Source organism: Paralichthys olivaceus, chromosome 19 (assembly GCF_024713975.1).
Source record: "Paralichthys olivaceus isolate ysfri-2021 chromosome 19, ASM2471397v2, whole genome shotgun sequence".
NCBI classification, from domain to species: Eukaryota; Metazoa; Chordata; class Actinopteri; order Pleuronectiformes; family Paralichthyidae; genus Paralichthys; species Paralichthys olivaceus.
The window spans coordinates 11,334,064-11,361,484 of NC_091111.1; the positions used below are offsets into that span (position 1 = coordinate 11,334,064).

Here is a 27,421-nt window from a genome sequence, read left to right on the forward strand (position 1 = left end):
TGTCATGCAATTCATCATTGGTGAGTCTTGGAAGACTACAAGTTCTGAGAAAGTCAGACTCCAACCCAGGAGTGGACCCTGAACTTGAATCAGATTGTGGCTTGCTCATCCAGTAGCTGGCAGCTGGAAATAGGTTTATTGCAGGTTTGGGGTTGAGGTGGCCAGCTTCACCCCAAAAGTAGAAAAAAAGTGTTCTTATCTGCATCTTAAAAACCACCATTTAGTGTCTGTTTTTCTATAAATAAAGTCCAGGCTCAGCAGAATACAGACATTTGTTTCCCTTTTTTCCAAATGGTGTGTATGCAATCAAAGAAGAGAGACAGGAGATATAATTACAGTATCTGCTGTTTCTCTTTTATAACACAGAACGTGTATTATCACATTTGATGAGCAGCTCCCATCACTGCTGTGTGAGCTTTTCACCGTCTGTGTGGCGGCATTCGGAACAATGTGGCGAGCCACTACGGGAGCCAAAAATGACTCCTTGCATCAATAGAAAGACCCAAGCCAACCTACAGCCCCTGTCAGAAGAGGCCTCAGCATCACTTACCCCTCAGCCTGCTTCCATTACACCGACATGGGAAAAGATTCTCTGGAAGAATAAGCTACATTATCTTAATCTCACTGGGAGTCCACCCAGAGAGCAACCACCCAGTTTGGTTGCATTTTACTGACTTGAAGAAGTAAATGGGGAAACTGTAGCTGCAGATTACTGAGCGTTTGTGGCCACATAAACTTGGAGTTGAAGTAAGTGACTTTTGCTGAAGGTTAAAAAGTCAATCATGCATGGGACACGGCTGCTCATTTATCAGTAATGTGTGTTTGTTTGTACAGGGGCTGTCTGCAAAGCCATTAAAGCCCCCCCGACCCCTGTTTTTAGACCCTGTCATGCCCTCTGGTCTTTGTGTCTCCATCATGGCTCATCTCTGATTGCTTGTGACAGGGAACAATAACGGGCACACAGAGACAGGGAATTCTCTCTGCCTACTTGTCAGTCCATATTAGCTCAAATAAATGCCCCACACCACTACCTCCCCTCTCTTATCTGTGCAACTGATTGCGATCCAGCGGCTGGCGTGACTTAAAAATGTCCAATACAACAACCTTGATTAAGGTTTTACAAACTACTCCCTTCTACGAATAATTATTAAAACATTTAGTCATGCTTTATAGGTCATTTATAAGCCATTATTAATACTGACCCTTGTTTTAGGCCAAAGGCCAGGCCATATTTTATCTTTAATAATAATTTATAATGTATTTAACATCAAGTCATCAATTTTGTAGTGTATAAAATCTTAAAGATTCATGTGTTGTCATCACATTTGCAGTACTTAAGTTAAAAACACATTAATAAGATGTAATGGTTCTACAATCCAGTCATTTTCAGACATTTTTAAATACAACCAATAATGAACTCCTTATTATCCAGGTGCTGTACAGCTCTTTTCCACAAGGTCAAAGGTCAAACTGAACATTGGAGTTGTATTCCCTTTGAATTAAAGGATAAGGCTGGGGTCACACTGGAGGACGAATAACACCTGGAAGGTGGTATCAAGATGTGTAATCCATTTCTCAGGTTTAGGTGTGATTTATGCGACCCATTTCATGAAAAATAAGAAAATAAAGAGATGTCTGCACATTAATATGCTCTGAAAATAAGAGTAATTGCTTTTCGCCTGGGAAAGCTGTTAAGCGACAATTCCAGAGAAGGAGAAGTTGAATTTATTACTCTGGTAGAAAAAAAGGGGCCTCTGCATGCGCCTGCAGGAAACAGGTGGGACTGGTGAGATTCAAGTAAGAGAAATTATGTTCGTATGGAACCAAAACATTATGAGAAAATAGTGTTTTAAATGGTATTTCAATACGGCAGACAAGACCAGTGGGTAAATTCATCATTCCCTAATTTGGAGTTAAATGGTTTCACAGGTCTATTACATTTGATTGTTTTTGTGTCTGATTCTTGTGGCTTTAGAAGGTCTCGCACAGGTTTTGCATGTTTTGTTTTTAATAACAATTATCATCAACAAGTCAAACAAAAACAATATTTCTGCAAAAAAACATCATCTAAACATCACCTAAAGGCTAGATGACCCTGACGGGGTCAGTGTCAAACAGCACAGGGATTCAGAATCGCTCTCCTGACTCAGAGGACGATGAGGTCTAAGTGTACACTGAGCCACTGTCACATTACTGCTTCTCTCCCCGCCTGCTTCGTTCTGTTGTTCCATTTGGGCTTCACACTGTAAAAGAGCACCAAAACAAACAGAGACGGAGCAGAGGGAATGAAAGAGTGCAGTGTTTTATGAACACCAGAGTCCTGACTGCACGTACACGTGTGATTGCTTGTCAGCTGGTATGAGTGAAAGGTGACAGATGAGTTGATAGGTAGAGATGCTCTGATACACTTTTTTCCCTCACGGATTCTAAAACCAAGCACCGATCCGATACCAGTGAACTGAAAAAACAACTTGTGTATTGTATTTTAACAGTGTGTCTGCCACTAGCCCTGTGTGGAAGTGATGATTGCTATCATTGTTGTATGACCTATAATTGGCCATAAGTTCTGTAATTGACAACAGAAGTGCCACCCCTTGAAACTGAAGTCATGCATATGGTACATTTACTTGTGGGACTTTCCAGCGTGACATATTGCCAATAATAAAAACGTGGTATCGGATCGGTACATAGATTCACATACTCTCTGATGCCCAACTCAACATTTTTATCAGTATCAGAGGCATTTCCAATGCTGGTATCGGAACATCTCTAGTGGTAAGATAGTATGAAAGAAAATAGAAAAAATAAAAGGCCTGTATTTTAAATTTCTTTACATTTCCTGTTTACCTATCTGGGAACAGTCACCTTTTAATACAACATGATTTTCATCAAACATAACCTTCATAAAATACAACAGCTCAAAATAGTTTGTTTTTTTGCACAAGACAAAAAATAAACAAAGTTCAGTTCCTTTTTACATCTCAAGGAAAGGCATCAGTACTCTGGGTTTAATATAAAAGTGTTTCCACCAATGGAGATACGTCAAATTTCATCCAGGTTAGTGAAACAATCACTATATGACAAGTTGCATAACAGACCAAAATCTGCTATTAATGTAAAAGAAATCCCATAAAAAAAAAAAAAAACTGTTGCGTAAGACTTGTTCTTTTCCAGTATATTCTTTGATGTCCCAAAAATAATTTGAACCTGTTAGGGATGAAAACTTCCAGTGAATGGCAGTCAGTGAGCTCATGGCTTGTTTCCATCGTAGTTCTTCCCTTGCATACAGGTCCCCTCTTCTTCTTCTCCTCCTCCTTCTCCTCCTTCTTCTTCTTCTTCCATCCATTCTATTAGATGCACCGAAAAAAAAGGCCATTGCTGCTGGCTGGCCAAAAAAAGAAAAGCTTGGCTCAACTTCTTTGTTCATTCACTTTCCATTGCAAATCCAACAAGCATTCTCTTTCGGCTCTCCTTTTCCCTGACCACAGCTATGGCTTTGGATACAGCAGCAAGTCTGTCCTTTCTCCTTTTGTGATTGAAGATAATGCCCACTGTTTGAAGGGAAGGGGGCTTAAGGCAAGTTCAAGGAAGAATCCAGTCAGAAAGGACACTTCCACCATTCAGAAGAGTGGTGTCTACATTTGCGACTATTAACAATTCTGTTCCAGGGCTAGACACAGGAAAGCTGCTCTACTGAAAGTGTAGACTTGAACTTTGTGGAACATTTGCTTGAGCTCTGAAGTAAAAAATATAGCACAGAGTAAGTCTCTTTCATTCAGTCATTGTTTCTTTGTGTCACAGATCTGAACAGGACTCTGTAATCTAGCTTTAAGATCAACCTAGATTGTCAGACTATGTTTGGTTGCACCTTTTAAGATTAACATAACTACTCGTCACTAAGAACAGACTGAGGGGGTGGGGAAAAAAATACAAAACAAGGAAAGGGTTAGCTCAAGTTTTAAGAAATCTGTATCCTTAGAAAAAAAAGTGGGACCTTTCAGGTCTAAGCCACAAGTCCACAGGGTCAGTTTAAGTATTTGTCACAGCTAAGAGTCCAGAAGAGCACATGGGTTTGGTCAGTACCTAGCAGAAATCGTGCCACTCGCCGTTCAGTGTCTTCTCAGCTACACTTGCAAGACTTGACAATCATGTTGGAGAGCTGCTCCACTTTCGGGGTTCGTCCAGAGTAGTAGAGTATAGTGAGAGGTTCCAGGTCTTGAGGAACACAGCAGGGGGCAGCCGATGCCTCCGGATTCAGGGTGTTGTACAGGCTCAGCAGCTATAGGAAAGTACAAAGGAGAGATGAAAACTCACTTTCAAACAATACTTACAGTTTTACAACAACTAGGTACGTTTTTATATCGTTAGTATTTATTGAGTAAAGGACTCTTTATAATTTACGGACAAGTTCAGTGTAAAAGGCTTTATGACCGAAAGATCAATTAAATATACATTGAAAAATTTATATGGGGATTTGTTGATGACTCGATTTGCGGTTCAGCTGGGGCCTTTTCTGTGTAGAGTTAAAAATAAGGGAGAAAATTGGCTTTTGTTTTGTTCTTTTCTCACAAGATCTTGTGTTCGAAATTGCTGTGGAGTCGTCCTTACCGAGCTGTGTGTCGTATCTGAGCTCCTTAGGTAAGGGCAGGGCCCAGAGCAGTAGTTGGCATCATAACCACTGGGCTCATGGATCCACTTCCAGTCCAAGTCACGTCGGAAATCAATGTGGAGTTTGCGAACACAGCAGCTCTCCTCCGTGTTTCTGTTAGCAAAATCAGTCTCTCTGTTAACTTTGCTGATAACGCATTTAATACTCTCTTGGTTACATTGGGTATACGAGATACATAATGTTGCAGTATATATTAAGGATTTTACAATATGTGTATAAAACACCTCTTTGCTAATTTCTAAAGGTAATACATTTATCCCTTACGAGAAACAGTAGTTTGTGTCCAGTGCTCTCTTGCGTCGGCGGGTGTACTGAGTGTCCAAGCGGTGGGGGGGGATCATCATGAGGATGAGATGAGGCAGGTACTGTTCCTTTTTCTTCTTCAGGTGATCCAGATCCAAGCGACTGTGCTCCTCATCTATATCCACGCCTTAATTATAGACATGATCAAGGAGATTAATTTCATAATTTCCCTTGATCTTAAGTGTACAATTTGCAAAATGATATATTCACATGATGGTTTCATACAAATGAAACTCTTATTCCTGTTATTTTACAAAATGCTAATAAGAAGCTATGAAATTAGAGACAATATCATTTTAAATAAAATTGTAAAAATAAAGTAATTTAAATTGAAAGTTGAATCTGAGGAACAGACATTGGCAAGGAGACATTAACATTTACAGTTATTAGATCAGATCAGAGCAACTAACGCCTGGCATAGATAAATATATGACAAAACTTTTTTGAAGCCCACCTTTGAACTTCACCTCTAGCACCTCATGCTCATTGTCAATGATGTCCCCATTTGGGTTGAAGGTGTGGCAGGGGCAGTGCACGCTGATTTCCAGGCCTAGATTACTTCCTGACGAAAAACAAGTAAAGAAAAGAGGGTTGTCAAAGTTGGTTTTTGTCTCATTAAACTAATAGGTTAAACTTTGGACGATCGTAAGAACTGATGATTGTTTATGACAGTGACCTCGGTCTCACCTCTGTTCATTAGCCACTCCCGCACTGTTTCAGTCACATCGAAGGAGACCCATTCTGGAGTACCTTTGGTCAGCACATTCTTGGCTGCAATGTAGCGTTGTTTTCTAATGTGTTCATTTGGCCTCACAATCTGCAGGGCAATAATAACCAGTCACTCTGTAAAGTTTTCTCTCAATACTGAAACAGCTTCAACAGAATAACAAGCAGAACACAGCAGATAGTTAGTGGCACAAGATGAAGCTGCTGCTTGACAAACTAATGATTTTGTTTAATTGTCCATAATACTTTTGATCTTGAATCATCTAATGGGCTAAGAAATGGAGAGAAACATAACAATAGATTAAATAATAAAATTCTCAGAAGAGGCTACAGCTATGCTATGCCTTTGTGCAACTGCAAACGGCACCTCCATGTTATATTGGAGTTACCATAATTACTGGTTTCCCACTTGTAAATAGCATTTACGCCAGCATCCAAGTTGTAATTACAATTGGGAAAGTTGAATTTTTCTGAATCTGGAATATGTCCCTTTTGGTGGTAAAAAGTGTGGATGTGGCTGCAAAAGCAAGCAAACGTGGATGTCTGCAGTCAGCCAACATCCATTGTTAAAGGTGGTAGAAGGTGGAACACTTTCTTCATTGTTTTTAACCCTGACATTTCACTTCAATTAACGTTAATTACACTATGCTTTTCGCTAACAATTTTCTTGCACGTTTCATAGATTGTCAGAAACATGAGAATCATTCCTGCCATCCTCCCATATCACATGAATGTTCAGGCACAGCGATACCTTCAGATGCTAACCTCAAATGTCTGCCTGGTGGTGCTAAAGAAAATGTCTTGCTCAGGTAGGACAGTTATTTTATCAAACAGGTTTTCTGACAACAGGAGCCAGTTAATGGTGAAAACAAAGTTACAAGGAGCAATACTAATCAGCCATGTGTCCTGTCAGAACAAATCAAAAAGCTAAAGGCTAAAAAAAATGTGCTGAGCTGCAGAGTTTCATAGTCTCTTTGCTGGTTTCACACTTCCCAAAGTTTTATTTATATAATCTAAACATTAAAAAAAAAAAGTATAGTTCATAACTTTTGCTTGAAAATAAACTGAACTGTGGTATGTATTCAGTGGGAACAAACTACCAGTTTACTTTAAATTAAACAATGTGCATTTATTCTTTCAATATATTTGGATGAAAAGTGAATTTCAGTCGTGAAATGCAACATGTACTTAAGTATATGTTATGCCAATACTTACTTTACTGCTTTAAATGCAGTTTGCTCATAGTGGCATTGCTGCTTTTTTAGTATTGTGCTTCTTGTTCTCCCCTCTTTTTGAAATCAGCCATAAAATAAAGCTGATTTAACTTTCAACTCTTCGGTAGAAAAGCACCTTTGCTTGCATGACTAACACATTAAGCTCATCTGCAAACATTCACTTGCTTGATACCAAACCGATGATCTGAGAACTTTTGTTGTAGTTATGTTGGTGAGGATTAAAGTAGATCAGATTACAGTCATGTCGGATTTCTCTTCTTGCATCACATGCATGTCATGTTAGATAGTAACAGAAACTGATATTCGGGTTCAATATTTACAACATCAATATTCATCGCCAAAAAGTAATTCAATACCACTCCTGACAAGAGGATTGTGGTATTTTTGTTCTTTTTCATTTTAATAGCAATCTTTGTATTTGATCTGTTAAGCCAAGGACAGAATACCAAGGTCTCGATGACGTTTCCTACAACTCAGAAAAGCGGTTGCATCATCCCATCACTTAGCAGACCAGAGCCCCCTTTTTAACAGCTTAATTAAGTTTGCATACTCTCCTGAGGACTGAAGGGTAAAAACCTCTACAGAACCAAAATGGGGACCATAATAGATCTGGCCTGTCAGTGCTGCACTAACAGTAACTCTGTTCCAGCTCTGCAAACACTCTGCAGGCCTGCTGAGCTTTTTGGCTTTTGGCCTGGCTGTTACCCACGCCTGCAATCACAATCTGGTTGTCGTTGGCTCGCTTTGTCAATTAGGGTCTGAAATAATGTGGTGGAGAACAAGTAACCAGCTTATGTAATATGTATTCTTGACAGACTAGAATCTAATAACGTTTTTGCATACAAAGATTACATGACTTGACGGTGAGCTCTACGTTTGATCTTTGTAGGAGGACGAGGAAACTGTATCTTTACACACCTGGTAGAGCTCAATCCGCTGTTCATTCCTCTTGGCGCTTGAGTTTGGCATCCTCAGAGCTCGAAACTCCGCTCTAAAGAGGTTGGTTGAGTTCCTTTCCATGGCGGAGACGTTGAAGCGGAAAACCTTAGAGGTGATGCCTTTTAGGCAATAGAGCACATCGTCTGGAACAGAGAGAGTCAAATAAAAGTTTAGTGAGAGAACAGGCTTAAAAAGTCTTATCAGGATCTGAGGCAAAACCCAGCAGCACATGTCCAGACAACAGTAACATCACCTCTCGACAACGTGATCTCAGATGCTCACTGTGTAAACGCTGTCATAAGTTTCAGAGATGAAATTAAACTATTCTTAGGCCTTTTTTGCAGCAGACATTTTGATTTACCATAAACCAAGGCCGGAACCTGAAGCAGCTAAATGGTTTTCAGAACAGCTTGAATTCTATTCTTTAAATCTGTGCTTTTTGTACTGTGACAAAAACAAATTGCTTTTTAAAGTTCTTCTGGCTTTATGTGAGTCATGTATGTGAGAACATATTTGATATTAATTCATCTGATGTTGTGCAGCATTAACCAATCAAGAATCACCTATTAATTTTTATTAATATTGACTCTTATCTAATCTAAAGATTTGTGTAATTCAGAATGTTCACCTTGTTAAAAAACCTTGGTAAAAATAATGACATTGAATGAAATTATAATTATTTTTACCATTCTACCTATTTTACCATTGAATGAGACAAAGAGAAACATCAAAACGTTGCAGTTAACGAGCTGAAACTTCTGAATTTAAGCAGTGTAGCTTGAAAAAATACTTCAATTAATCAGAGCAACAGTTGTTGGCGTCTCAGTCACAACACAGTTTATAGTAATAAATGATTTAATATAAAGTTGAAAATATATAATAATGTGGCCGTGTGACCTAGTGAGGGAGGAATAGTTTGGAGGAAGTGAGTGTGTGGATCAAACTTTTATCCACTTGATAAAAGAGAAACTTTATTTCATTATGCTCCAAGAAGGTAATGTGCTCTATTAACTAACAACACAAAGTGAGTTGGCAGTAAATGTAACAATTTTGAATTCTACATGACGATGCAGTGTGTATTCAATTTGTCTGACGCACCATATTGCTTCAATTTAAGTGGAAATAAAGTCCAACATGAGTATTAAAGTAAGTGTATAGATTTCCATGTTTATTATATACTGGAAGACTCATAAAACCATTCACACCTACAACAAGAACTTGGGTTTACTGGCTCTTCAGTGGCTGGCACTTTGTTTATCAGCCCACAGGGAAATGATTAGTGTTGCTGCCTTCCTTATCAAAATTCCTCAGTACTTTCCAACACTTTTTGTCTATATTTGGTGGAAATGAAAAAGTTTCTTTGTGTCTGCGTATCTAAAACCCTATCCCCAGTCCCACTGACAATGTTTTGGACCTGAACGGCTTCTGACTATGATGACGACGTCCGACGTCAGTCATTGACATATGCCAGATTGTATGCGTACCATGCTATAAAAGGAAATCTTTCAAACGTTTGCCGTCCGCTCTCTCAATGCAGTAATTTGCCAGTCCTCCGTCAGCTTTCTGCTTCATTTGCACCTGTCACTGATTTGCGGTGGTTCGTAGAGCTGCCTTGGACCCACCAAAGGTCAACAGTTTACCTTCAGAAGCCTTCACAAGGAGAGTGTTTGTTCGCCCACATTAACCAAGGAAGAGAGTGAAATCACTGGCTCCGAGTCAAACATTGATTCCACAAAGTCAGCGGTCTAGTTCTGGTGTACCGTAAAGGGCAACACCCTAAGGTGGCTGTGTCTACATAACCACTAGCATCACTCTCATTCTGCTGTTCGAGGCAGGAAACATCATCAACACGCCCTCTCGCTCGCTGTGAATTCTCCGCACACTGACATTACACTGACTTTGATAGCTGGCAGAGAAAAAGTCTGTTTTATGTCTAGTTTAACTGATCAGAAAGGTTGAAGGTCGCAGTGCATGTGTGAGAGCAGGTTTTAACATTCAAGTTACGGCCAAAGCCCTCTAGTGGCTGCAGTAGTTATAACAGGAAGCAAGGATGAGGCAGCTTCACTTCAGAATTCAACAGACAGTGGATCCGTCTTTTAAATCTCTCTCTCGCCCTTAACTAAGTTAAAGTGAATGCTTTTCTAACCTTATCAGATGTTTCCGTTACTCTAGCCAAGCGTTAACCACAGCATCATGCCATCCTAAAATAGATTTATTTTTTGAGATCAGTAAATGCTATATGTGTCATTATAAAGGGAATGGACCATCAATGTGTTTTGTTGTTTTACCCACTGGAGTCTGCAGTTACTCCATTCTTTGTTGTGTTTTTGGGTCCAGTATGTTTATATACTATGATGAAGGGGAAACATTTTTTTTCAGGTATTATGGGGTATGATATTGTTATAATTAAGATACAAGACAATGGCAAGATAGACACTTTTAAATGTGGTATATAAAGGTGAAATCAAAAGCATTAAAAAAATGGCTCTCTCAATTTATTTAGGGGAATGATATATTTCTAAATATAGAGCATAATTTGATGGGGATGATTTGTTTGTCATTTGCTGTGCAGCTCTTGGCACAATTTGTGTCTAAACATTCAAAATTCATAAGTGAGACAACAATAGAGGTGAGTTTCCAAGTACAACAAATACCAACCTTGAATAAAAAGGTTGCAGAACTGTGTTAACTTCCCTGATTTAACCACAAACATGATAAAGATACAAAATATTCAGAAAGTCAAATATATTCACAATATATTGTGTTAATCTGTTGGCAGATTACGTCTCTTTTCAACTGTCAGAATCTGGAGTCGTCCCTGCCAGAGCAGAGTGAAAGCTCAGCACAATGAATCTAAAAAGTGTTTTTTCTGTATCTTGCCTGCTTCAACATATGAAAATCACATTAACCGGTCTCAGTGAGCGGACTCAGTGTGTATATGTGGATCTACTGTACACGCTTTTGACGGAATACATATTTCCTGGTATGAGATCACACTGGCAAATTAAAAAACTGCCAATAGGACAGTTATAAGCTCGTCGGAGCAAAAACGGGAGTCAAGATGATGACTGGTTCACACATTGAGGTACTTATGTGGCAGTTCAGCTCTGCTACAAAGCCATTTTCCCATTTGTTCTTCAATCACATATACGATTACACTAAAAGAAACAGTGGTCATCACCCACTTTACATGTAAATCTGTCTGAAGCCCATCTGTGACTCCAAATATAAAACCATCACACAGACTTGAGTCACCTACTGCCCGCCGCTTTTATTCAAAAAACATTTTGTGAGATTCGAAACAGAACATCGCTCAGGGAAAAATAGGTCTTTTTGAGAAACACCTGTTGATTTCAAAGGGACTGTGATGCAATGGTCTTGGCTTTGCTCTAGACCATGAGGCCCTCTCCGGCTTTCACACACGCACAGCACTTATCCTATTCTACTTTCTTAGTAATCCTGCCTCAGTCGGACCACATGCTGTATGAATCTCCCTCAAGTACTGACACATGTCCCTCTCAGCTAACGTTTTCTTCCTCAACTTCATAGCTTTTAATTATATAGAGAAAATTGTGGCACAGAGGAAAAGTTCAACATAAATAAATATAGCCTAATGCTATACTATGAGCAATAAAATGTTTGTACCGTGGAATCATTCACATTCAAGGGGAAGGATGGAGGCTTAGTTTCACGGACAATTTAGCAGAGTTAAACCTGAGGACTGCAGTTAGTGATCTCATGCTCACAGGCTCCCGGTGTGCAGGCCAGGACAGGCAGATAAAGCTCTGTCTCAATGGGGACGTGGGTGGTAATGATGTGTCATATGCGAGGGCTTCATGGGTCCCCACTCATCCTGGGGAGAGAGGGATCCCCTATCCAGGATAACCAGGGAGGTCCTTCCATCATCTAACTTTCCCTGTCCACCTCTGTTAACTTTTCCTATGCTCCTTCTCCTACAGGCATCCCCCTCTGCCTGCCTGGGCAGATGTCCCTCTCATTTGGGCCTGACTGGAAAGGAAATGGGAACATCTGGGGAGAGGGACAGGATCCATGGAGGAAAAAAAAAACAAGAGGAGGAAGACTGGAGTCAAGAGTAGGAGGAGAGTGACTTTCCTGGAACACTGGTACAAGGTTAAAACAGGTTGGTGAGCGTCACAGGAGCGAAGCACATCCTTCAAGTGCTTGAGGTCATTGGTTCTGACCAGTTCTGACACATCAGTATTTTTGAAAATGATGTAAGTGCAGAGTTTTGAGAAGAGTGATTTCACATTCATCTGCTGAAGGAGGAAAGTTTCTCTGTCCTATGAGACATTTTGTATCCATCAGTTAAACTTGAGATTTAAGAATATTTCCATATTGATAGATTCATGGGAAAAGTAGTTGTACTTTTATTTATTTTTTAGCAACTGATTACCTTATATCAAACACATTATAATTCAATGTGTTTTTATACGTTTCATAACTTGTCTAAAGTGAGTTACTACATGACATAGAAGTGCAGTTTAAGATTGACGCGCCTACCAGCCCCTTCAATCGGTGCGTAATTACGCACAGTTGACGCCTTGATTGCCTTAAACCACAAAGTGACAGAAACTTTGCTGCCTAAATAGCGGTAATACTTACTACTCTCTGGCGGTCCGTAGACCATGTTGAATTTGTATATCTCTTTGGCATAGTACTCTGTCTCGGTGTTGTCCTGACCGCAACTCTGCTGCCGGTCCTTCCCGAGCTCCTCCAGTAGCTCCTTGGTGCTGTTATACAACGCCTGGATCTGATAAGGGATTTTACTCGGTCCGAGGGAGTGCGGAGGACTCGTCAGCCGCAGTTTGCTCAGGATCTGACCCCGTATCGCCTCGACCCTCTTCCTCTTCACATGGTCAATATCCACGGTGGCACAAGTCGACAGGGACGAGCTCAAAGTCGCGCAGTTGAGGAGGAGGACAAACAGTAAAGCCTTGCCCAGATGCATCTCTCTCTCTGCATTTGGTTCGGTTTGGTAGAAATGTGCAGCTTCACAGCCCCCGAGTCAAAGCTGATGAACCCCGCCGCTGTTTTCTTTTTAACTTCCTCTGAACCTGATGATGAAAAACTCCTCACTTCATTCGCTCTTCTCCAGTCCCCGTTGTTATCAGCAGAAATCCAAGCGTGTGTGCGCCCATCAAACCAAATCAAAGTCCCGAGCAGAGGAAACTCTCCCAAATTTATCCTGCGCAAATATCACTAGAGGCACAAACACGCTTTTCTTTTGCATTCTTGTGCGCAAGTCCGGTAGATTGAAGTCGTCTCGCAGCTTGGCACAGTTCTCCTCTTCTGTTCTCATTAAAAATCTGCGTGTGTGTGATTGTGAGGAGGCAGCGCGCAGGATGGCAGGTTTAAAGAGTTGTGTGAGACTTTGAGCGCTCGTTGTGTCTTCGCATGTGTTTTATACCAGTAGTTTCTGACGTTTGGTGGAGGAGGGACCGCAGGAGAGCGCAGATCATAACAGTGCGCACTGAGACGCACCAGACACCAGCTCTGACTAACAAACAATACACATGTCCCACAGACGACTGTTTGACTTTCTGATCGTGTTCTTCTATATGAAGTTGGAAAGTTATAGATTTAATATTCTTAATTTATTCCCCTTATTATTAAGGTGTCTTAAGTATAGAGATTTGGTCTCATAGTTATTCTCTAATGTTTGTCATCCATTTTTATAATAGTAGAGTAAATTTAGATCTTATGATTGTTTCAGTTCGATCTGGTTCTTCACCATCCTGTTGGTGTGTTCAAAGCCTGGGCCCTCCCTCCAGTGGCAAGTTTCGGTACTTGCAGCCCTCCACTCAATCTGACAAGTTCTGGGTTAAATAAATCTTTTTTTTCCTCCAACAAATTGCTCTCTTTAGAGTCTTATAACGTTTTATTTGAGATAAACATATGAGTTGCCTTCCATTGGCTGATCCGAGGACAGCTTACTTCAGACCAACAGAATAGTCAGTCTAAGAATTCCAAATTCTCATCTGAAGATATTTTTATATCTGTCAAATGGATTGTAGATTCTACTCATAAAAATTCCATAAATGTAATTTGTGATAATTCACAGTTGGGCCCTTTGTCTCCCTCCCTCCCTTCGGCTGCATGGAGCCTTCTCATAAAGTCCCCCACACAATACGGGACAAATCCTGTTGTCAGAGGCCAATCTCAAATTACACAAATCCTTTCAGACTTCACATTCTGGCAACATAATTGCATTACTGTTCAAAAGAACCAACGTTTCCTCGTCCATCCAGGCAGATTTTTCCCATGCCCTCTGCAAACCGCCATCCGCATAAAATTCATTTTTCTGCACTGATGTCTGGAGGTTTATTTTCAGGCCCTCAAGTTATTTTATCTCTTTCCCCTCCGCAGTCTGTTTTATCTCTATTCATAGAGCTTATCCACATTTCTCAGACCTATTTTAGGTCAAAGCTCACTCAACCACTGGAGGCCCCCTTACCCAAACATGGGGTCTGGTATTTCACTATGTTTCTCTTGCCCACCAGTTTGCGTGGAAAGAATTAGTTTCTACAAAGTCCAAACTTGGTAAATATTTAGCTTTGAATCATTTGACCAGGTGCCTGTGTAACTCACACAGAAACCTTCCTCATTTGTTTTGCTAATGTTTGTTTTGTTGAGGTGAGATACATTATTCTGCATTTTGTTCAAATAATGTTAAATCATATTATTCCTATGCTCATGTATCATATGATAATCTTATTTTAGTGTCTCTAGTGTTGGATGCAGAATTATTACTTCTTTATATTTTATATTTAGGTTTTTAATTCTTTCATTCATTTACAGTCGTTCAGCCTTGAATCAATAATTAGTTGTGTCACATATAGTAAATATCAGCTACAATGAAGCTGCATTGTGCCGTTTTGTTGTTGATCATTCCGCTCCATAGTATCGTTTTTTTCTTCAATATTTGGTCAAAGGAACTTTTTTTTTCTGTTTCTGTTTGGAAGTGTGTTTCCCGTCATGCCGCTCGGGCTCTGACTGAAATGTCTTCATTCATAAGTTGGCTTCAGCGATGATGAATGAGCGATCCAAACTCAAAATGGACCAAAAATGGGTGTTTGGACTTCTTGTGATCCAAGAATGGGCAGGGAATGAGATGTCTTACCCGCCATTGTCAGACTATTTTAGGACAAGTGTCCAGGTTCCTGGTATCCCTCAGCCACTTTCCCACAGTCCTCTACATTTTTTTGCACTGTGTCAAAGCTTATCTTAAAGATTTGTCAGTAGTAATTTGGGAAAATTCTGACACAAGGCAAAGTCATTAGTGATTTATCTTCTTTTCAGGATGATCTTTCATTTTCGAGTTTCTGTGGCATGCTTCAGTGAATACATTGATTCATGTGATGTGGCTTCTTTCTATAGAATAAGTCTTGCAGTTTAAATTCTGCTAAGTTGTTGTGTTGGCATAAACAAGGTTCTTTCTGCTGCTGCTGCAATGCTGGTGTGTCTGTCCTTTGGCGATTTCAATGTTGGCAGTTCTCCACTATGCCAGCAGGTGATGCTGCATAACAAACAATGTCTGCTGTCTGTGTGTGTGTGTCTGTGTGTGTCTGTGTGTGTGAACACAAGAGCAAAACAAACTTTACATCTCAGCAGGACCCAACTGTAGAAGAATGTCGATTTATTGCTTAAGAAAAGTGTCCTGTTTTCAACAGAACAGAAAGTTTTCTTCAAATCAAATTAGTTGGACTATTTCTTCTGCAAATTAAATACATGGAGTCACGCAATTTTCAAATAAACAAATTCATATGTGAATCTAGAGTAATTAAAGTCCATTCATTCGAATTTATTCGAAATGTAGAATCTCAGGACAGAATTATAAATCAAGCAGCAGCCCGACTTTTGCGTTAAGCATGTGTATCTGTTCGTCTTATCAAGACTGCGTGGAGAGATTCTGTAATGGGTTTTTGTGTCTCCATCCGGAGGCCGTACACACACCAGGACCCTGTCTGGTGCACAGTAATTATGTCATGCCCTCCCACACATGCACACATTGTAGTATAGTTCAAACTGTCTGGGGGATTCCTAGACATGATCCCAGACATCACAATCAAAGTTCACTTTTACTCCAAGCGTCTTCCAGTGATTACCTCACTGCTGGGTCAGGTTTTAGTGAGTCACTCTCCAGCAATCTCTCCGTCTCGCGCTGCACACAGAAAAGGAATGCTGCTTCAGTTCGGAGGATGAAAACAAAAACACATGCTGGTGGCCGTATGGAGAAGTATGTCCTCTTTTTTCTGTAATGTAGGTGATATTCCTGCTGGGTGTAAGTTAGTTAGATGTGACCGTAGAGCACATCCTCACAGGAGTAGGGTGATTGTAGCCCGCTGTGTTTATGAAACATGTTTTCTTTGGCTTTTAAGATCTTATCGTGGTTCCATAGAGTAGACAGACTCAACTGTCTACCCCGCACTCACACACACACATACACAGTCAGACTGCTTAAGACTGGCGAGACAGAGTCAGACAAACCCCAAATACTAAGCAGCATCCTCCCAGATTCCCCTGCTACAGCCAGTGACAAGCCAGCACAGCAAAGTCTGCTTCGTCTGAGGGTAACAAGCCGTGAGTCATACTTGTGGAGTCAGTTTGGTAGGAATGCTAACAGGAGACCCCTAAAAAACCCACACCAGCGGAGACAATGATGTGTGTATGTCATAGCCATACAATTCAAGTGACTCATTTGATTCCACCATCTGTGTTAGTCATCGGTTTTCTTAATACATGTACATAAGAAAAGAATACCACGCCGGCTAGACGATGACTGAAGGTGAGGTCACGTGGCATCGGCAAAAGCTTGTCGCTCACTGTGGCTGTTGTGTCAGAGATTTTTGTCTTTCACTTATTATTAGAAATGTACTCGATTGATTGAGTGGCTAAAGGCTCACCTCTGTGTTGCAGTTACATTTGTGGCAATTTGCACTTCTGCCCACACTTCCTGTTTGCGTCTATATGCAGATTTGTGTTTGGAACAACGTTGTACAAACCTAGAGGGCAGTTAAGTGAACTGCACCCTCCAATGCCCTAGACTCCAGTGGGACCACCATGGACTGTAAAGATAGACAACTTAACTGCTTCCCAAAAGTGAATCCAAAACATCGCCATCGCCTCCTGGTGGCTTGCTGCAGTATAGATCTTTCTCCAAGTTAGTGGATAGGACATGGATGATGATTAAAAATTCAAAAAAATTCTTGGAAGTTTTTAATCTAACTGATGTTTGTCCAAGTGTCCATTTTTCGAACTGTACCATGCATTATACATTTGATCACATTAAATTATAAAATATTGATAAATGGAGTAAGAAAAATACACTTTTCACATCACATACACACAACATATGTAGTTGCTTCCTTTTCCTCCCTAAACAATCACCTTGGTTATTTGTTCTTCCTGGATTTTTTGGCTCCGCCGTGGTCTTTGTCAGTCCTCTGTGACGGCTTGGTCCCATAAGATGGCATATTGTGGCGGTCTGATGTCACAGAGGTGAAGACTGTTCACTTTACATCTGGGTCTAAGGGGGTGGCGATCTGCTGAGTTAAGGCCTTTCGGAAAGCAGAGGACAAGGTGTCATTGGGCCCCGGCATGAATATGAAATAGTGACGCCCATGATGTTGATTCACACTCCAGACAAATACTGTCAAAGCTAAGGCTAAACACACTTAGCATTTTTTGATTAGCACTCAGCGTGAGTAAGACGGCAGGAAGTCGCTGTGCTCGGTGATGTTTGTTGTGATTACTAATGGCAAAGTTTGTGCCAGTGATTGATGGCGAGAGGCTGTCGGCAACTGCAGCTCAGATTAATCATGTAACAAAACCACAGGGGATTGTCGGTCAGTAACGTGACACTAACCTAACTTAACGTTCACTCCTTAATGTACTGTTTTAATGCCGATCAGCTGAATTTAGGAATGCCAGAGAATAAGGAAGAAAAACGAGAGTCTCTCAGCCTTTCTCTAGCTCATCCTCGCGCTTTGTACGGAATTTTAGAGAAAACCACATCAGGCCTTTTTCCACTTCCCTCCAAATTTAACTCTCCTCACCCCCACCTCTGTATTCCCGTAAGTGCTGCAAGTTGGATAATGAGGAAATTGGCCTTTGGAATCGCGGCAGCATTGGCACGCGTGGCAGAGAAAGTGTCAAAATAACAGAGAAAACAAAAAAAAGAAGCCTTACTGGAAGTCGTCCAATTAAAAACAGACATTGGACAGTAGATATGGAGGGCCAGAGGTTAATGTCTGCTCTCTGGTTTAGACAAGAACAATGATAGTGTGCAAATACGCTCAGACGCAGACATAATGTAGGTTTGCGCACACACACATATACATTAGCAGCATGCACGCAGACACAATGGAGTGTGCATGCATGCATTCTCTCTCTCTTTCTCTCTCTCTCTCTCTCATACACACACACACACACACACACACACACACACACACACACACACACACACACACACACACACACACACACACACATAGCACTGGCCTCCTCATGCTGGCCTAATGCTCGCCTCCTCATGCAGAGTCTAGACAGGAAGCAGGTCCATGCCAGATTAGGGATTTTCTCCCTCACACCAGTACACACACACACACGCGCACACACACACACACACACAAACACACACACACACGCATACACACACACACACACACACACACACACTGCTGACAGTCATCTTCTTTCAATATGTGTGTGTGTATTGGGTACTTAGATGTATGTCAAAGGGAAAAAAGGGGAGGAGAAGGAGGTGAAAACAAAGACACAGTGACAGAGACCTGTGTGTCTGTGCAGGTTGTGTGTTTATGTGGCTGTCTGTCTTTGTTTGAACAACTCTCGCACAAAGTAAAAAAAGCTACTTAACCACAAAGAAACACAGATTCTGTGTCAAAGCTCTTTTTTTGACTCTATTACTCATTTTCCTCGACTTTTCATCCATTGAAACGATGAGTCTGAGGAGCAGTGTGAAAAGTTCAACTTGTCCTTCCCAGGTACAGGGGCGCACCACATCCTGTAGCGCTTAGCTAAATTAAACCGAGCCCCCACTGTTCTCATCTGCTCACCTGTAGCCCCTGCCAGGCCTGGCCATGACCTTTGACCCCACACAGATGGGTCTGCATAATAAGACACGGGCACACAGGGCTAAGTGCCATCTTGGACATGTTTGATGGGAAGCTATATCGTACTCAGAAACTCTGAATACTGTATCTATTGGAATGCTAATGTGTTGACCTTTCTGAGCAGGTGAGGGCGTGTGTGTGTTTCTGGATTTCTCTGTTTGAGTGAGTAAATGTAAATACAGAGACCGATGGAAGTGAGCGTTCACTGTACACAATCTTTGTCCCTGTGTGCATAGTTGGACTGAGGCCAATGGCCCCTGTGCCCTGTGTATGGCAGGATGGGCTGTACTTTTCACTCAAACTGTATGAATATGCATGGCCTCCTGGCTTGTTGGGCACGGAGCTATAGACATGGACTATAAAGTACTACAGTATTAGGGCCATGTTGAAGAAAAAACTCAGAGATTACGAGGATTAAGTTGTAATATTACGACGGTATATTCATAATATTATGAGAATGTGTTTGTATTTAGAAGAAACTTGTAACATTTTGAGAAAAAACCCGTTCGAATAAGAGGCAGATGTAACGATAACCTCACAGGCGACCACCACCAAACATTTCCTCTTCCACAAGAGTAGTTTTCCTTCAGGTCTGTGTGGTTGTGTCTTTGGAGTAGACACACTTTCTTACTAAATCTTTTCCAAGTCCTGATACTGTGGTGTTGAGCCAAAATAATAAGTATTACTCTCTTTGTGAGACCTGTACTAAAGTATAACTTAACTAGATACTCCACATTCCTTGTTTTTATGCAGATGACAGGATCATGACATGGCACGCAACCTTTGTAATAAATAGCCTTCTGGAACAATTTGAAACTTAAATTTTAAATAATCACAAAAACACCTCTTCTTCAAAAAAATCTATTTTCCATTTTCAGGTATAGTTCAGTCAATACTGTTTTCCTGAGATAACTTTTCATGACCCTGTGCTCAGTTTGAACTGCTGTTTTCAAGAGTTTCTTTCTTACCATGTACATCTATGAATTGAAACGAGCAAAGTTACCCAGGTATAAAAAGAGACTCTTTAAGTTGGACTGATATCAAATAGGCAAATAGAAAAAAAAAACATTTAACTAACCCTGAACCTTTCACTCTGTCTGTTCACAAGCCCACGAAGAATAAACAACATGTATTATTCTTTTAATCCGCCTGCATTGCACCTCAGGACATAAAATATTTGATGTTGACACAAAACAATCAAAGTTCTTTTTTCATTATACAAGTTTTCGGGTCCCATTTTCAGATAGCAGCCGTCTCCTCCCAAGTCCTTCTGTGTGACACCGCCTGAATATATGAGCATATTTACACCTTGTCTCAGAGAATATATGACATATGTGCACTGGCCACTGCTGCATTAACAGTATATTTCATCCCCTTCTTGGTTCCGTCTGTGAAACGGTCCTCTTCATTTCCCACATGAGTGGTTTTCTTATCATCCAGACCCCCTGTCGCCTGCCCCGAGGGCTGAGTTAAAGCCGATAAAACACCCAAATATTCTGTTAAACATGGGCGGCCTCTGCCACGTGGCTGCTCCCTGCAATGCCTCTTGGGTAATTATGGTAATAACTCAGCCGTCAGAGGCGAGGCCAGAGGCCCTGGGATGATGAGGTCGGACCGCGGAGCCTGAGACGGGAGGAACGGTGGCGGTGGAAGCGGGGCAGCAGGGTCAAGGTGAGGCGGGTGGGTCTCGCTCGTTGCTATCCCATAAACCCTTGCTGTCACATCAGAGGCTGTTGGATGTATGTGGACATTCCCGCTGATCTGTCCTCCTCAACAATCAAGATGCTGATGAGCGATGATGACAAGTGTTTGAGTAGCCCGGTATTTTGTGCGGCCTTGACTGACAGACGCCTGCTCGGGTGTTTAGTGGGAAGGTCACAATGTGCCACCGTCTGGGCTGCTGGGCCGGTGAAACCAGATATCGCTAATTGTTGTGAGGCGTTTTACTGCAGTGACAAATATTGATGCGGTTTGGAAAAGCAGATCGTGCAGTCGACCATATTATTATTTGTTTCTTTATTGAGAAAATCAGTAAATTGAGAAAGGAGCAGGACAAAATGTTCCACTGGAATCTAATCCATTCTGGGTACATGTGCTCCCTGAGATGGAGGTGTACACTATTACTTTCAGGAATTAAAATCGACTTCTGTGTATTCTCTGTATTGTCTGACCGCCGCCAACAATCTCCTGTATGATGAATAACTGAGAAACAGAGCAGAGAGTCTGATTTTGGAGGTTTTTTGCAGAGGTGATGTCTGCGTTTATAGATTTATCTGTTCATGTTTTTGTATTTATATTATTTCTATTGCATTGGAATCACATATTCTATATACCTGAGAGGTTATTACAGAAGTCTGTATTTTGTCTTTTTCTTTGATATATAGATACAATTTCATTTCAACATCAAAATAACATCAAAATATTACATTACATGTCCTTTAGCTGACAGTTTTATCCAAAGCGACTTCCACTTCGTGCATTCAACATCTATGAGGGGCCATTTGAGGATCAACATCTTTCCCAAGGACACTTAGGCATGGGCTGGGATTTGAATGGCCGACCTTCTGGTAAGTGGGCAACCACTCTACCTCTAAAGAGTGGGTGGAAGGGTTTTTTAAAATCATTTAATTGTTTTTTATATACAGTATATTCTTAAATGTTTATACTTTGTGTGAGTGTGCATGTGTGCTATGACAATGTGTGAGTTTGCTTGTGTTTGTTATGACCGCATATGTGTGTGTGTGTGTATCATTAGTAGCCTGAGTCATTCTTACATGACCTATATTTAGACTCAAAGTTATGCTAGACGAACAATGACAGAAACAACATCGCGTCCAAATTCTGTTCAGTGGAGAGACCACAGGAAAATGTTACTATTCAATCACCCTTTTTCTGTTTTCTTCAGCATTTATTCATTCCCTTAAAGCTCACAAATTCCCCGTCCTGTGCTACGTCTTCATCACCCAGGGCCAGGGCTTCGTCGAGGTCATTCCACTTTCCTTTACGTCGAAATGTCCACTCTAAAAGTATAAATTCGAGAGGAAGTGGAGTGAAGTGACAAGTGTAATGATTTCCACTGACACACCAAAGTTTAATGTAAAAGTGATCAGCGTCAGGGCCATTATCACAGGCCTCCAGATGTCGGGGAGGGAAAAAGAGAGAACTGGTTCAGGGAAAGTGTGAGTAAAAATCTAACACCACGTTGCAGTGAAAATCCCTAAGGCACAAGAAAACTCTCCACTTAAGTTATTTGAAGCCTCACTAGAATTAGTACTGATAGATGTAGCCTCAACATTAATTGTGTTCTGTGGATTCTAATATTTATACACATTTTTGTTCGGTTATGAAAAACAAGCAAGTGCCAATCCTTAAATATCCCTGTTTATTCCTGCACTGCTTCACTGAACTCTTATTCCTGCTTACGTAGTTACTGTAGTTTATTCCCTGCCATCCGCCCTGCGGTTCACTGAGACCCCTGACCTGCGCAGCAACTATAAATATTTATTTGCGTCGACTTGTCTAAAAATAACTGTATTACAATAGAGTGTCCTGGAAGGGGTCCAGTCGAGTTGTGCAGCGAGCAGCAGTCAGCACTCGGAGTCCGGCCTCCATGTCCAGAGGGCAGTGTCAAGAGGCAGACATATTGATAGCTTTGTGGTCAACGGGAAAAAAGTCACTTAGCCGGGGGATCCTTTGGGTCCTCGGCGTATTTCTGGAAGGCACAGACAGAGACAAGGAGCAGTTTGGTGTGATGCTCAGCCGCGGCTCTCCGCTGACACCATAAACACTATCCCTGTGTTTGTATAAAACAACAGTGATGCACTGATTCCTTTGTTTGAAATATTTAAAGTGTGAAAGAGATCAAATATCCAACTCACTCATCTCAATCCCATCTTTTAATTGGGCTTAAGTGTCTTGGGTTTTGTCCTTTTTTTCTATTTGTGTATTTGTATTTTCACTGTATCAGTCTCACATTACTTATTTATTTATTTAGTTGCATGCCTACGGACAACAGTTGTAAATCCTTCTTTTTGGTAACTATGGCATATTTACATATTCAATTTACTTATTTTATACTAATAAGCTCTGTCCCTGTCAAATAAATAAATAACATCTTCAGTCATTTCTCTGAACTGTGGCAGGAAGCCGGAATAGCCAGACAGACATTAGGAGTACATGCAAACCCCACACAGAAAGGGGATTTAGACCAAGTGCCTTCTTCCTGTGCGGCGACAGTGCTTACCACTGTACCACTGTGCCATAGAAAACACCTCCTCTTTTCATTCCATGTTTCATTCTATAGTCAGAAAAACGTGTGCAGCTCTAGTCTGTGCCTGTGAACAACTAGTACTTGTTGAATGTTGTGAAGTTGTTTAATGGGGACATTTAACTGCACTTAACTTGTGTTAAATTCAATATGAGTTTATCTTGTAAATATTTGATCAGCAGCGTGTTGGAGTCTGACATCTTTGACTTGCAGCATGTGATCCGTGGGATGCCGAACACACGGACATGTGAAGACTTGTGTGATCTCAGACTGAGGCGAAGTCTGCACAGAGACAAACGGATTCAAACTCGGCTCAGTGCTCGATCATTTTATTGTCTTCCTATTGTCTCCATTCTTTGTGCCAATGCCGTATGCCAGTCAATATCAAAGTGTCTGCCAGTCGGACTCAGTATGAGACACAAGTCTCACTCGGCAACTTGTGCCTCTCCTCCCCAATCCCTCCTTCACCCCCAGAATGCAATAAATGTCCAGCCATCATTTATTTTAATTCACTCCCCTCTTGCACAGATGAAATGGATTCGTAACCTTGTAGGACAAGGACGTGCATGCCGTCTGCCGTCAGTTGCTGAGTTATTCTCTATTCTTCTTGCATAGAGAAGGAGAGGGAGAGCTGGCGAATGAGAGAGAGCGAGAAAGAGGCCCAATGATGAAGAGAAATAGTCTGGCATGCAAATTGCCGGCTGCCATGTCCAATGAGGAGGCCTGCTGGAGATTGTCACCGTAGAAACTCAGGACAGGGTTAACGAGGCTGCGGGAGAGACGGAGCTTAAAAAAGACAGCAACAGCGGCGACAGAAGAAGGGAGGGAGGGAGGGAGGGAGGAAAAGAGTCTGAAAAAACTCAGAGTGTGATTTATTTGCCAAATCAAGGCACGATGAGTGGATTATGGGTTGCCTAATGAGAAAGAGTGTTTAGGGGATAGCTAATTGGACGTGACCAAGGAGGAGAATGCTAAAAGCAGGCAGAGATGGGGACTGGGTGGCGTATGTCATTCAGCTAATAGTAGTTTAACTTTGTCATGTGGAAGTAAAACAGTAAAGAAAGCAGGAAGGAAAAGGAAGAGTGCAGGTGTTCAGGCCTGCAACTAATGTTTTTTTTCAAAGTATGGATTTTGTCCCAAAAAGAAAGTCTAATAGTATAAACCCTTCAGTTTACTGTCATATATGGCAAAATGCAAATCATCACATTTAAGAACCTGCAACCTGTGAATTATTTTATTAGAAGCCTACTAATCCATTAGTAATATATTGTCAAAATAGCTGCCAAATAATTTCCTGTTAGTCGACTTATCAAGTGATAGACTAATCGCAGCTCCACATTGGTGCTCTACCTAATTTCCAGCCAACTTTGATCAGACTCACCATGTTAAAACCTTTTCCTGCACAATGTCCCATTTTCTGTGCACATGCTGAATTTAGAGTTTATGCTTTCTCTTTGTAGATCGGGACAAAATTGTCAAACATATCTCAACAATCGGTGTCAGAAAAAAGTTGATAATCGTTTTGGCACGGCAGGGTTTCGATATGGTTCCTCCATCTGTGGGTTTTTTAATGAATCTCACCTAATTTACATGCATTCATTGTGAGAATCTGAGCAGATCAGCATCATGTGTCGACTCCTGGAGAATCAGATTCATATATTCAGACGAAAACGTGATAAATGAATCAAAGCAATGATCATATTTCTGTCAGTTGTTCAGAATTGTCTTTTTGAGGATATAATAACAGGAAAGTCAAGAAAATCTGTAAAGAATCTTCCTTTTCATGTAATGAAAAGCTTCCTGTTGTTCAGTGACGAGCAGACATCAAGCATTATTAACTTCCACTAGAGGGTAGTATTTAACTACAGGCAGCATCTGATATTTATTCATGCTTTCTTCTCTCCATGCCTCATCCAGTGCTTGCATATCTTATCTTTATTGTTTTGTTGAATATAAAGTTTGTCTTTATGAATTACTTAAACAATCTCACCTGGATCAAAGAATCCAGAGTTGTGGCGATGATTTGTTTAGTCCACACGATTTGATAAACAGAAGTTAAACTATTTCTTTAATGTTTTTCTGCACAAGTTCTATAAAGTGAGATTACAAATATCTCCAGTAAAACAGGTCGGAGCAGGAATCATCGGTGTTCATTCATGATATCCTCCTCAAAACACCAACTGCTGAAAGATATGCACAATTTTTTGTGTTTGTCAACTCCGTCAGAAAACATGAATTTATAAACTATAAATTAAATTTGAGATTTACTTAATAAAGAGGAGGAATCTGTTTCTAAGTATTTTATGATTGTGTCACTGCTGCTATCATTGTTTTGATTTTAAGATTTTTTTAACATGATGAGGTTCCAATATGGTCACTTCATATTCCTCTGCACAATATAATTCATACTTAATAAGGATGGCACTCTGTAGAACACATACTTCCATTAAGTCCCAACAGTCCGCAGAATCATAGACATCAGTTCTCTAAATAGACCTTTTTTTCCCCTTGAGATCTATAAATTATTTTCTAAAGAAAACCCTGAAAATGTCAAAAAATGCTCCAGATTTTAAAGAAAGTACAAATTTTCCTGGATCTGCTCCCTGATCTGTATCCTCACCAAAATCCAAAGGGTTCTTCCCTGACCCATATCACATCCTGCCACCAAGTTTCATGGAAATAAGTTCAGTTGTTTTTGTATAATCTTGCGTACAAACAAACAGACGGGTCAAAACACAGACTTCCTTGCCTTGGTTTCTTTTTTCACCAAAATTACAGAAAATATAACAAAATTATAGAACCTTTGCCTCACAAATAAATGATTTATTAAATCTACCTCTCTGCTCAACACCATCACTTTCTGTTCTTTTCACTGAATGCAGATCCTCTCAGTGATGACATTTCCTTTGTGTGTCCACAGGAGTATTAGGAAATGTTCTTTGTTGCATCCATTTGATCCGTGCAGCATCTCTCTCATTTCATGAGTGCAGCGGAATGCACATTGGAAATGGATTAGGACACAAATGGGATTAATGCTTGCAAGACATCTCCTAAAGCGTTTCCACCTGTAATGTTGTTTGCAGATGCACTAAATGAGACGTCTCAGTGGGGAGCGAAGCGTCTCGCTCTATGCAGAGCTGACGGAGCGAGGGAGGCCTGCAGCCCGGGCTGCACCGTGACCCTCTGGATGCAGCCCCAGCTTTCCGGCTCCACTTTCCTCAAGACATAGCATATAGGGAAAGAGACAAGATGGGAAATGTGATTACACGCTTGCGTAATGTAAGGGAATCTCATTTGTTGTGTCGGCCATTTGATTGTTCCTTTCTGCGCTGACAAATTCAGGAAAACACGATGCACATGTGAAGGAGAACTAGCTTTTGCTGTTCTGACCTGAGGAAGTGTGTTTTGACTTTGAAACCCCAAAACCTGTGTCATACTTAGACATAGAGAGGAAACATAATCCTAAACAAAGCTTATTTAGATTTAAACATGATCTTTTCTTGATACACAGTATATACTTACTCGTGACTGAAACAACAGCAGGTCAGAGATTCTTTTTCTGTTTTATACTACAATACAAAAATAAACCGTCAAACTCAAATGCAAGTGTTAAAAATACAACCTGAAAACTGGCCTTACGCAGCACAGACTGTGGCCACAATGCAGGATTATGACGCAAGGTGTCTATTAAAGGAAAAGACTTTCCTAACCAAGACGAATGAGTGATATCGAGCTCTGGCATGACAAATGAGGGCTGAAGTGTCGCAAGTGTTTTATGACGGTCCCTCGGGTCCTTATCTCCGATAACCCCTGACCCCTCGACCTTTTAAACCACAAGGGTGATTACAAGTGCCCAGGCAATGGAATAACTGCTATACTATGGCCATTAGAGTACTGTTCCATACATCCACGCACTCTGGTGAAACCGGATATGACTCCGTAGTGGAATCAGAGGACCACTGAGCCAATAAATGAGAAATTTGCACAAAAAAAACAAGTTATCCATCATATAGAAATGAATAACACAAATTAGGGATTTACATTTTTTCGCATAGTGAAAAAACTATTTTGACAATTATCCTCAAATTTCTATCAAATGTTATTTCTGCTATCAGTGGATCGGAGGTGT

The 27,421-nt window shown here is 40.8% G+C and overlaps 2 protein-coding genes across 2 annotated transcripts in view; one reads left to right on the forward strand and one right to left on the reverse strand.

Moving 5' to 3' along the window:
• The window catches only part of esrrgb (estrogen-related receptor gamma b), a 101,222-nt gene that overhangs the window by 10,082 nt on the left and 63,719 nt on the right, over positions 1-27,421 (forward strand). Inside the window, exon 2 of the mRNA XM_020097730.2 lies at positions 11,832-12,013. The gene's annotated coding sequence lies outside the window, so the exon portion shown is untranslated. The remainder of the gene's footprint in view (positions 1-11,831; positions 12,014-27,421) is intronic.
• LOC109636158 (transforming growth factor beta-3 proprotein-like) lies at positions 1,991-13,287 on the reverse strand. Its single transcript, XM_020097733.2, has 7 exons — positions 12,496-13,287; positions 7,852-8,015; positions 5,660-5,789; positions 5,427-5,534; positions 4,934-5,099; positions 4,609-4,762; positions 1,991-4,279 (listed from the first exon to the last, which is right to left on the reverse strand). Exons 1-7 carry the CDS (start codon positions 12,839-12,841, stop codon positions 4,121-4,123), a joined length of 1,227 nt encoding a protein of 408 aa, XP_019953292.1. The 5' UTR covers positions 12,842-13,287; the 3' UTR covers positions 1,991-4,120.